The sequence below is a fragment of the Typha latifolia genome, chromosome 2 (genome assembly GCF_019914945.1).
Source record: "Typha latifolia isolate L0001 chromosome 2, TyphaL0001v2, whole genome shotgun sequence".
Lineage (NCBI taxonomy): Eukaryota > Viridiplantae > Streptophyta > Magnoliopsida > Poales > Typhaceae > Typha > Typha latifolia.
In genome coordinates this window covers 12,650,904-12,663,590 of record NC_133087.1, presented here as the reverse complement: position 1 = coordinate 12,663,590, position 12,687 = coordinate 12,650,904, and the positions used below count along the sequence as shown (strand labels likewise).

At 34.1% G+C, this 12,687-nt stretch overlaps 1 protein-coding gene across 1 annotated transcript; it reads left to right on the top strand.

The window, feature by feature from the left end:
- Positions 1 to 6,603: 6,603 nt before the first annotated feature.
- LOC140781941 (beta-1,2-xylosyltransferase XYXT1-like) lies at positions 6,604 to 11,850 on the top strand. The gene is made up of 7 exons (XM_073128253.1): positions 6,604 to 6,727; positions 6,862 to 6,936; positions 9,380 to 9,436; positions 9,915 to 9,965; positions 10,078 to 10,185; positions 10,250 to 10,324; positions 10,685 to 11,850. The coding sequence occupies exons 1-7, from the start codon at positions 6,604 to 6,606 to the stop codon at positions 11,848 to 11,850; spliced, it is 1,656 nt and encodes a 551-aa protein (XP_072984354.1).
- The last annotated feature ends 837 nt before the right edge of the window (positions 11,851 to 12,687 follow it).

Below are 12,687 nucleotides of genomic sequence, written 5' to 3'. Positions count from 1 at the left end.
TATTTCAATTTATATGAATTTCGGTTCTATCACCTCCGATCTGGAAACATGATGGTCATAAATCTCTAGAATAAAATCTGGAGAAACACAAAAGCCTAAATAAATAATTAAATCCTAGAATAGATTGACACAACAAAAAATAAAATTCTTCATTATCTAAATATTTAATTCTATTTTATTTATTTATTTAAGTTTTAAAATTTCGGATTGTTACAATCTTTCATCCATTAGAATGGGTTCCAAGTGCACTTCGAACAAGTGCTCACAAGAAATCGCATTCGATATTTCTCTGTGCACGTCTGAACGCACTCCAAACACGTTCTCAAGAAATTGCATTCAAATGCTTCTAACGAAGCTTATCTGACTGCAATCACACGCCTAGTCACATGATAATTTATGCCATGACTTTTATTTACAATTTTGTTCTAAACTTGGATACTACGACTCACTTTATCTTGTTCAAGAATTACCAGTTCCAATTAAAAACACCAACAATACTCAATCTCTGGAAACTATGTTGATTAATTCGCTAGATATCCTATATTCAGAATCATAACTGTTGTTCATAAATTCTTCCTTTAAAATACGATGTCATGACTTATTTAATTTTGTTTTTAAAAAGAGAATCATGACTTAGTCAAACAATGAACTATTACTTTGGAAGCTATTTCATCTTAAAGGTATCTCTGATCTGAATTAGATCTAGGCTGAGAAGTTTAAGACATCTACTTGCCTAATATTCAATTTAAGCACCTCTAATTAAGCAAGGGTTAAGTTTGACTAAGGCTCGACATAGTTTAGCTTAACTATCAAGCCTTAAAACCAACAAAGGTGTTCTTCTCTAGCTTCTAGCATAAAACCAATAAAGAAATAAATCCAAAAATGAGAGTGAGATGATGATGGATACATAACAGCCGATGGCAAACTGAGACATAATAAATCATGCCCTCTATCTTTTGCAGGTCTTCAATGCTCTAATAAGATCGTAAATTCTCCTTATAAAACCATTTCAATGATAATAAATTCTTTAGGAAATTTCTTATCTGACTAATTTAAAGAAATAATTTGTTAATAAGTTGCCCCACATTTTATTCTCACATACTAAATTAGACATCGTGACTTAGTTAATTATTTCTTTTTCTTTACAAAGAGGTTTATCTACTTTAAATCAAGCTAACATGGCCATTTAACGAACCGCTATGCCACAGGATCAAAGTATACCACCAGCCGTTTAGGGTGAAATTAGTAGCTCGATCGTTTATGAGGGTGTGCTATTTGAATAGGTCTAGAACTTAGTTTGGAAATCAGTTCATCTTAAAGGTATCTCTGATCTGAATGTTAACCATATTGAGCATGATCCTCATAATCCTCTCAATCCAAGCTCTTTTGTTATTAACAGATTACCCAATATCAACCAATTCATCTCAATCAAACTTACCAAACCAACTACCTCCTCTAGGTGTCACAATTTTTTGCTAGTTTTGCAAACCAATGATCTCCTACGAATTGTAGATGGTTTCGAAACATGTCCTATTCGTGAAGTTACAACATCTTCCACTAACAATACTCCTAAGATCAATCCCGAGTTTGTCATGTGGACAAAAAAGACCAATTTATTTTAAGTTGGATCAATGCAACTCTTAGCGAAGGAGTTGTTGTCACTGCCTACGGCCTAAACACATCCAAGAAGGTTTGAGATTCTCTCGCTACTCAGTTTGCATCTCACTCACGATCTCGAGTAGCATAACTAAAGAGACAACTTCAAAGCCTTCGTCAGAACTCTAAGTCATGCACTGACTATCTTTGTCTTGCCAAAAGTTATGCTGATCAACTTGGTGCTACTGGGAAACCACTTGAAGATGATGATTTAATTGGCTTCATAGTAAGTAGTCTTAATCCAGCTTTTACTCACTTTGTCACAACATATTCCTTTACTACCAGCGATGCTACTATGTCCTTTGAAGTTTTCCAATCCGAGCTTCTAAACTATGAGGCCCTAATTGAGGTTTACAATCAATCTATTCAACCGGATTCTAGAAGTTTTGCCATGTTTACTAACAAGTCAAGCAAATCATGTCCACCTAAGAAAAGAAAGATGCCTACAAACTTCAAAGCATTTTCTCCTAGAAATAGGCAATCACAAGATCGTTCAAATGCTTCACCACCACCACGTCAGCAGCTAGCCTCTAAAACTAATGTGTATAAACACAAGATTGACCTAAATACTAAATTTGTCCCAAACTTGGTCACACTGCGCTTGACTGCTACAACATGATGGATTTTGCATACCAAGGATTCTATCCTACTCATCAAATTGCTACCATAGTTGCACAAGCCAATGCTGCCTTTACTAAAGAAGACGATTAGCCTTGGTATATTGATATCGCTGCAAACTAGTATATCATAGCAACTCTTGAAATTCTCCACATTCAGCGACCTTGTTATAGCAATGAAGTTGTCACTGTAGGCAATGGACAGACTCTTACAATTGCGCACACTAGTTCCACACTTCTTTTCTCCAAAAATTATCCATTGCAATTAAAACAAACCTTGTGTTGTCTATCCACAAGCATCTGCCAATCTCCTATCCATTCAAAAAATTTGCACTGGTAATAATGTCTACTTTATACTAACTGCTGATTGTTTCATTGTAAAGGATCAAACCTCGGAGAAGATTCTATTACAAGGAAAGAATAAGGATGGCATTGTATCCTATGCATTTGAAGCAGATGATTGATAATAAAGCTTAGTCTCTAAAGGCTTTGATTAGCATAAAAACCTCTCATTCTATTTGGTATCGTAGGCTAGGACACCATCTACTGAGATTTGTAATCAGGTAATCAAACTTTTTAGGTTACCTATTACTAATATTTCTTGTACTACAACATTATGTGAACCTTGTCAATTAGCTAAGAATAAAAAGCTGCCCTTCCATTCTTCTTCTCATTAAAGTCATTTTCCTCTTGAATTAATCCATTTAGATGTGTGGTCTTCTCCTATTAAATTTGTTGGTGGTTACTTGTACTATGTTATTTTCGTCGAAAATCTTTCACAATTCACATGGGTCTTTCCCTTAAAGTTAAATTCTGATGGATTTTCTAGTTTTATTAAATTCAAAACTTTACCGAGAATATATTCTCTCAAAAAATTAGACACTTTCAATCAGATAGAGGAGGAGAATTCACTTCTACCATTTTCAAACAATACCTTAAAACTAATAGTATATCTCATCACATATCTTGTCTTTATACTATCCAACAAAATAATTTAGCAGAATGAAAACATAGACATCTCATTGAGACCACCCTTGCTTTGCTAGGTACAGCTACCTATCTAGTAAATAGATTTCCCACACCTATTCTCAACTACAACACCCTATACTTTAAGTTGTTTGGTAAATAACTTTACTATAATATACTTAAAGTTTTTAGATGTGCTTGCTATCCTTTGTTTTGGCCATACAACAAACATAAGTTAGAATTCAAAAGCAATCGATGCATCTTTCTTGGCTATAGTTCCACTCACTGTAGTTATCGATATCTTGATTCTACCAGCAATCGTATTCTAATTTCTCAACATATAATATTTGATGAACAATGTTTCCCTGCAAAAGATACATAGTCATTCTTCTTTGCAGCTAGTATGGATTCGTCCTTAGGTAAGGGTACTTATTTTACTCGTACTTTTTTATTTGAAGTCCCTAATACTCTCTATGTGCCTCAAACTTCTAATATTGTTTTAGCTACTGATTAACTTGCTCCTTCTCCTGCACCTTCTTTTAATCCTCCTATGATTGTTACTGACCCAATCTTTAGCTCCTACTCATCCCATGGTTACTTGAACTAGAACAGGCAAAACTTGTCCAAAATACTTCACTAACTACCAACTTTACTATTCTACCAAACATCCAATTCAAGACTTCCATGCATCCAATCTTCCACCTGAGCCCACATCCTTTTCTCAAGTTGTGAAATCAGTGTAATGGAGAGGCACTATGGCTGCAGAATTCAATGCCTTGTTAGCTAACAACACTTGGATTCTTTGTCCAAGACCTATAGACCAACATGTTATTCATTGCAAGTGGTTTTACAAAGTGAAACAAAAATCTGATGGCACTATCGATAGGTTCAAAGCTCGATTAGTGGCTAAAGGGTTTGATCAATGTGATAGGATTGATCACACCGAGACCTTTAGTCCTATCATTAAACCTGCTACAGTTCGAGTTATTTTAGCAATGATAGTTTATTACAATTAGCCTATTCAACAATTAGATGTGTCAAATGCATTTCTTGATGGCACATTACAAGAACAAATCTTAATAGAACAACCAAGGAGTTTCGTGGATTCAAACCTTTTAGATTATGTCTACAAGTTACCAAAATTCATCTATGGATTAAAACAAGCACCTATGGCCTTGATATAATTGTTTTTCATAAGTCCTGGCAACTCCTGGCTTTAAAGAATCACAGGTGGATCACTCTCTATTCTCTTTTCATTATAACCAGATTCATATATTTATTCTTGTTTATGTTGATGAATTATTGATAACTAGTATTGTGATGAAGTTTATCACTCAATTGATCAAATTATTTTAAAAAGAGTTTGCCATGAAAGACTTGGGTTTGCTGTCTTATTTCCTTGGTATCCAAGCACATCGAAATGCTAATGGTTTACATCTCAATCAAAGTAAGTATGTCCTGGATTTGCTACCTAGGGCAAAGATGGTTAGTGCTATGCCTTGTTCTTCACCCATTGTTGCTGCTATTAAATTGCCACAAAATGATGGAGATCCTTTATTTGATGGTGGTCAAGAGTATAGGCAAATTGTGGGTGCTCTTTGATATTGTACCCTAACTAGACCAAATATTGCATTTGTTGTGCGATGTCAGTTTCTTCACTCTCCCACAACGTACCTCATTGGGTTGCTGTTAAACAGGTTCTACGCTATCTGAAAGGTTCTCCCTCCCATGGTTTAATTTTTAGTCCTGGTTTTCTCAATCTCAATGCATATTGTGATAATGACTGGGCAGGTTCTCTTGATGATCGCCAATCTACTAGTGGCCATGCTATATATCTTGGTCAATGTCTTGTGTCATGGAGTGCCAAGAACTAATCTAGTGTCAAAAAGTAGCACTGAAGTTGAGTACCAGTCTCTTGCCTTAGTCACTGTAAAATTATTTTGGCTCTAGATGCTTCTCAAAAACTTGCAAGTTATCATCCCTACAACTCCAAGAATTTGGTGCGGCAATATAGGAGCAATTGCACTTGCCTCTAATCTAGTTTACTATGCTCATACTAAGTATATCGAAGTGGATTACCACTTCATTAGAGAAAAGGTTCTCAACAAGGATATTTGCATCTCTTATATTTCTACTTTAGACCAATGCACTGATTTATTCACAAAGAGTTTTACTATTGCTCGCTTCACATTACTTCGTGACAAGCTACATGTTCGTCCGCTCCCCTTTAGTAGGCTATTAACTAAGCTCTTTTGGTATTAATAGATTACCCAAAATTGCCTCAGAAGAATTAGGCAATAATGATATTGTAGAAAAAACAAGAATGAATAAAGAATCAGTGATAGCTAAATAATGAATCATTCCATGTTAATATATTTAATATTTTTTTATTTAAATATATTTCATATTTAGATATTCTGTACAGCTGTAAATTTTCTGTAATTAAGTAGAGAAGCTTGTATTTATAGGTAATGACTCAAGACAATACAAGGTGTGAGATTATTACAACCAATCTCTCTCTTTCTTAATTTCTTTCACTGAATAAGATCCAGACTAAGAAGTTTGTTATTCAATTGCCTAATATTAAATTAACCACTTGAATCAATCATCTGGTGATCCTTTACGCTTGTATCTTTTCAGTATAGGTGGGCTGTTAACATTTCTATGACCTGCAATTTTTTGGTTGTATTATTGCAGGATATACCAATCTCTTAAAAAATTTACAAATAAACTTGTTTCAACAATATCTAGAAATATAAAATACGGCATGATAACTTATAAATAAACTTGCTTCTCAACAACATATAGAAGTATATAATACTGCAGGATAAAGACATGCACTCTAATGACAAAGAATTCATTTTGCAAGCTTAAGTGTCTATATATATATATATATATATATATATATATATATATATAATATAACCTCCAATGTTGAGGTTCTTTGCTATAGAGAATAAAACTATTTAGATCTCTCCATAGATTATCATTCAATTGGCCCTATATATACTGCAACTTAAATGTATTAACTAAGCGAAGTTAATTAAACCATTTCCTTTTCATGCAATTTTCTTATCAGAACTTAAATAGAGTCCTTCTCAACTTCCAGCGTTGTTAGAGAATGAATTAACAAAGCGAAGGAGAAATTATTGAAAGGTGATGACTGTATCCAAGTGAAAGGAAAATGGTTGTTAGTTCTCTCCTTTCAGTCAGCATCTATTTTTAGAGCAAGTGGTTGATGACTGTATCCAAGTGAGATTAGCTCATATATTACCCTAAGGCATAGACATTTACATATACATATACATATACAAAGAAAGCCAAGTCACCTGCAAGCTATCTAGAACTTGAGAAGAGAATAAGGATGAAGAAATATGAGAGCTTCGCCAGAATCAAACCAAGGGACCTTTGCTATGCGGCCGTCATCGGTTTCCTCGTAGTTCCTGCGATACTAATCACTCTCCTCAAGTCCAATTCGCAGGCCATTCGTAAGTTCATTAACTTCCTTAACCATTGCAGTTCCTAGAAGTACAGCCATGGTGTTAATGATCACTTGCTTGTTCTTGGATTAAGACTGCAACGAACAAGGTGTTAATTATAACTGGCTTGTTATGAACTGCAGTGCAATTGCAGCTTTCTTTCAATACGTACGTGCCTTTCTCAACAATGGAGAATTCCAACAGTCACAAACAACAAGGTTAGTCAATCAAGCATCTTATGTTTGATCTTTTGATCTTCTATATCTTTGAACGATGCAGAAACTCCATGATTTAAATTAATAACTTTAGCTCGAATTAAACTGCAAGAGATGTTCTGAAGTTTAGAGTATAAACTAAAACCATTATTCGGAAAAAGAAAAAGTAGAGGTGAAGAAGGTGACAGTGATATATCGAAAATCTTCAGCAAGACAATAAATAGAAATTAAAATGCAAATTTCTCGTAATATGCGAGATCATTATCATTCTAGCTAAGAGTTTATTTTGAAGGCTAAGGACCAGCAACCAAGTGAATGAGAAATACAATGGAATGTCAACGTTGCAAATAGTTTATATATATGGGGACCTCTTCATTCACAATATATTTAGACTAAAACCTACAAAGAAACATATCAATGGCGGCTAAGCAAATAGTTTGGATTCTTTTGGTGGTTGGTTAAGAGCATGGAAGGATATACACACAATGGAAATGTTAAATGGTTGTATAAATAGTAGGTATACCCATTTTAATAAGTCTTAAACAGAGGTTAGTAAATTGCATTTAAATGTGTCCATAGATACTTACTCTAATGATCTTTGTTTAACCATGCATATGTATTTCAAAAGAAAAGAGAACTGAAAATGGAACTCCGCAGCCAAAAAGTCCTAATCAATTAGGATTTTTTTGCTATGTTTCTAAATCACAAGTACAGGAGATGAAAAGAATTAATCTTCTTTTTCTACTAACTCAATATTTCCCACTCGTATTAAGATTTAAAATTATACATTAATGACAGGATCTCCTCAACTTAGTCCACCTATAATTCTACAATAAGATTCAAAAATGGCACATCATATATAGTCATTTTTAAAGAAACCAAAGTGGTAGCAAATATTGCGGGCTACTTATCCGACTAAGACGTATGAACTACACAGAAAAAGAAAAGAATGGCACATTTATTTGTCATTGCTTGGCGTGATCGACTTAGGAACGCAACCTTATTCTTTCTGGCCTTTATTTGATGCCCAAGTGGGCATTCTGCAGATGGATACTGTGTGGGTCCTATTCCAAATTCTGGGAAAATTTTGCATTTTAGCATCCTATCTTTCAACATATTTATAGTTTGCATGATGCATTTTCAATATTTGCAAAATAAAACCGTGTTATTTACTAGATAGTTGCACGAGACATCCTAAATTAGATTAAGGCTAATATCGTTTGAGCAAATGACATAAAAGTAGAATATTTCATCTAGTTCAAACTATTCCACCTACTATAGTCTCTTTTTCTTCCATCCTCTCCTTCAACCTTTTGCAACTTAGGTGCATTTTATTTTTTAATTAGTAATAACAGGCTCTAGTATGTACCACTCAGCATATGTAAATTATGTGTATTTTATTATAACAAAATATGCATCAACTATAATATATATATATATACTCACTTTATAAAAATCTAATCTTGTTAATTAGCAAAACAATTGTAATTAAATTACAAAAGCACCCATCTTATCCATTGTTTATTAAGAAGCTATATCTCATCCAAAATTTTTGTAAACCACAAAAACGTTAGAAGATAGAATGTTAAATGTTAGTGTCCCTAAATTCTAGGGATAAGGTTTGCCTTCATGCACCTAAGAACTCCCATTTTATGGTCGTGAAAAATGAATTTTCAATATTATTTATCATCTAGATAGATATTAATGGTCACTTTCTGGTCTTCCAATTATTAAAGAATTTATTTTCTGGCTGATATAGTGGCATGTTGTGATATTTTCAAAGTGGTCATTAATTGTAATAGCATCTAATATAATCTAAAAACATCAAAATGCATCAATTACTTGACTATCAATGAATTAAAACAATTAATTAATAAGTTAATTGAAATATCAACAGGTCATTAAGGAATTAAATTGCTCCGTTCCTAGGTAGGTTGATTTTTTAGAAAAATTTACATGACACCTTGTCTTTTAAGATGAAATTATAATTTATACCGTATTTATAAATCGAGCACTACAATTTAGCGAATATATGTAAAAAAATACTCGTTGTTAGATCTATTAGTTAAACTTAACTAAATATCTAGGTTAAATTAACTATACTAAGAAGATTACCAAAATATCTTAAGCCAAGTTATACTTGGCCAATATATACTAACCCAATCCAATAAACCTAACTTATACTGAGAATATTTTAATTTAAATATAACTCAGAGTGTTTTTGACATATATTTACTAAATCATAAGACTCGATTTACAAATAATAAAAATATAGAGTATAGACCAAAATTTCATTAAAAGACAAGATGTTATATACAAGTTAAATTTGAAGAAAAATAGCTCCTTACATGGTATATATCTACGAAGAAAAGTGAAGGAAGTGTTATAACACATGCAAATTAATGTCACAGAAACTAACTCTGTTCAACGATTCATTATGCTGTAGATGACCTGACAAATTTACCTCTTGTTATCAAGGAAGGAGAAAATGAGACAGTCAAAGGTTTGTGTACATGTTCTTACTTGCACCATCTGTAACAATTTGATATGAAAACTACGAAGTTACCTTAGCGAGTGATTTGCAAGTAAATATTCAATCACTGGGCTGCTTCCTCTTGAAGAACAGAACAACTCAAATGCAGGTACTTTTGCACTTTCCAGCAGTAGTAATACATACTATTACAGAGCGGTCGAGTAATGTTTCAAAGACCAAATTGTTTTTCAAACTTCCATCATAAACAAACCTGTGTTAACTATAAAGCAATCCTGTGTTGATGCATAGTAGAAGATTAAGAGATCCGTTTGTCCATCACATTTACAAAAGAAACAATGTTGAAATGAAGTTATATATGTATATGATTAACATACATTTACTGCATATTAATAACTGTTCTATCAAGTTATATGTGCACTGAGCAAAGAAGTTATATGAAGCGAAACAAAGTAGAAAATTTGACTGGAAGAGTTAAGTCATATTGCAGGAGAAGAAGTTCCAAAGGAAGGAAAGGAGAACAGGAATATGACAGAAACAGGTTGGTGCAATCTCTTGGTTAAAAAGGAACACCCTTGATGTTATCTATACAGTCTATCTGTAAATTTTCAACTGCATATCAATATCCAAATTCATCTGTTCATGAATTCCAGCTTTGTTGTTGTCAACATCACCCCCTGATACAAATGGAAAGTCAGAAGAAAACTCATCACTAGGGCTCTATTTCAAGGAAAAGCTAAAAGAGAACAAATCATTAGTAGGTATGTGCATATTTCCACGGACATTTATGTCAATACTATCTATCATGCAAGAAAAATAGAACAGATTATGCAGATGCTGAAATAAGGCAATTCTCACCTGTTATAGATGACAGACATGATCAGCATCCCACAGTTTCAGGTACTTTCAGCTAATGATTCATATCAGAAATGAACATCCAAGAGAATACATATAGCAAAAGAAAATATACTCTTAGCCAATCTTATTAATTGCTAGGCTTGTTAAATGTAAAATGAAATAAAAAACCATTCTCTAACAAGCTAAGCTTTTAGATTTGGTGAGTTTAAAAGCTAATATGTTAGAGATAGTTAGCAAAAGATGCAAATATTTAAGTAAAAAAATGTTTACAATGACCCCCACACAGCAATTGAGGATATAAAAGGAATAATCTTAGGCTATTTACATTTATATAGATGACCAACCAGAGACCAAAAATTTGGTTTTAAGAACCAGCTTATGGTATTCTTTTCATCATTGCAGACGTTCCTATTCAAAAGAGCAAAGTGATCTGTGATTTTACTCAGATAAGATCAGACACTTGCTCCATAGAAGGTGATGTCAGGGTTCTAGGCAGTTCATCAACCATTATAGAAGTTTCAGCAATTCAGCTTCAGTCTGAAAAAACTACATGGAAAATTAGGCCATATACACGGAAATGGGAAACAATTACCATGGAATCCATCAAGGAACTCACGCTGAAATCGTTGTTCGACAACGGACAAATTCCTAGTTGCAATGTGAAGCATGACATTCCCGCTGTCGTCTTTTCCACAGGTGGATTTCTCGGTAACTTCTTCCATGATTTCACCGATGCGGTGATCCCCCTCTTCATCACCTCCCGCCAATACAATGGAAAGGTTCAATTCCTAGTGACTGACTTTAACTGGCAGTGGATCAACAAGTACCAACAGATTCTACAACACCTTTCAGATTATCAACTCATCAACTTAGATGCTGAAAATATAGTGCATTGTTTCCCCCACATCCATGTGGGTCTGAAGAGCCATAAAGTATTGGGTATTGATCCTTCTAAGTCTCCAAATGGGTACTCCATCAATGATTTCAGAAACTTCTTAAGGACGATCTTCTCGTTGAAAAGAAGTTACACGAAGAGTATCAACAAGCAATCAAGGAGAAAGCCAAGGCTACTGATAGTACTAAGGAAAGGATCAAGGTCACTGACAAATGAGAAGGAAGTGATAGAAATGGCTAAAAAAGTTGGGTACAAAGTGATAACTGCTGGACCAGAAGAAACCAAGGACCTGTCAAGATTTGCGCAGGTGGTTAACTCTTGCGATGTGATGATGGGAGTACATGGGGCTGGATTAACTAACATGCTCTTCCTTCCAACCAATGCAACTTTAATCCAGATAATCCCTTGGGGCAAGCTGGAAGAGGGATGCAGGTATATTTTCGGTGAACCAGCCCCAGATATGGGGATAAGGTACGTGGACTATGAGATTAAAGAAGAAGAGAGCACTTTGATAGAAAAGTATCCACGAGATCATGCTGTTTTTACGGACCCACTCTCAATTAAGGAGCAGGGTTTACTGCGGTCAATATACGTAATCGAACAGAAAGTAAAGCTTGATGTTGGTAGATTCAGAAGTGTTCTAGTTCAAGTTTTTCAGTCCATCAAACAGTAGAACAAAGATATAGTTTGATTCATTTGTATCCCACTCGATTCTTGATGAGTGAAGTAATTAGTCAACTACAGAACAAAAGCATTATATCTGAAGAATATTCTTTATAATATGTGAATAAATGAGCTTTTCTTTAGTACGCATTCTTTGTATCCCACTCAATTTCAAACTCCACTTAGTAGTTTTGTATACCTTAAATATCTCTTCATCTCTATCCACAACCCCTGAAGATAATTTATTTACATTTATATCTTCATCTATATGCATATAATCCCTAAACATAGTAACGACTACATAGTTATCTCTTCATTTCTGTCCACTGATACGAACCGGCTTGATCCGATTCGAATCAGTTTCTGGATAAAAATTTATACGGAACTTTAAAGAGAGTTGTCGGTAGATCTTGTTGTTGGATCGATATAAAATTTTGATAGGTTGTAGCCTTGAAAAAAATCTTTCTGATGAATCTTATTCTCATAGATCGGATGGCTAGATTAGAAGATATCTTTAGAAAAGTGAATGAAGGTCGGAGGGTCAGCTCTGATACCAATGTTATAGGCCAGATCTAGATCAATCCGGGTGTAAGAAAATTATAAAAATTTAGATTGTAGTAGCTCCATGAGGTAAAGTTCTAATAATTCTGGTTTTACCTAAATCAGATGTCTAGATGAAAATATACAACTAAAAGAGTAGAGTAAGGTTAGAATGGGACAGAACGGTATATATCCGATGTTGCGGCGGTCGTCGAGGGTGGCGGATGGCCAAGGATAATGGTAGACGGCTGTATAGTAGGGTAGGGTGGTTGATAGATATGATGGTGGCTATAGGTTGGAGGTAAAA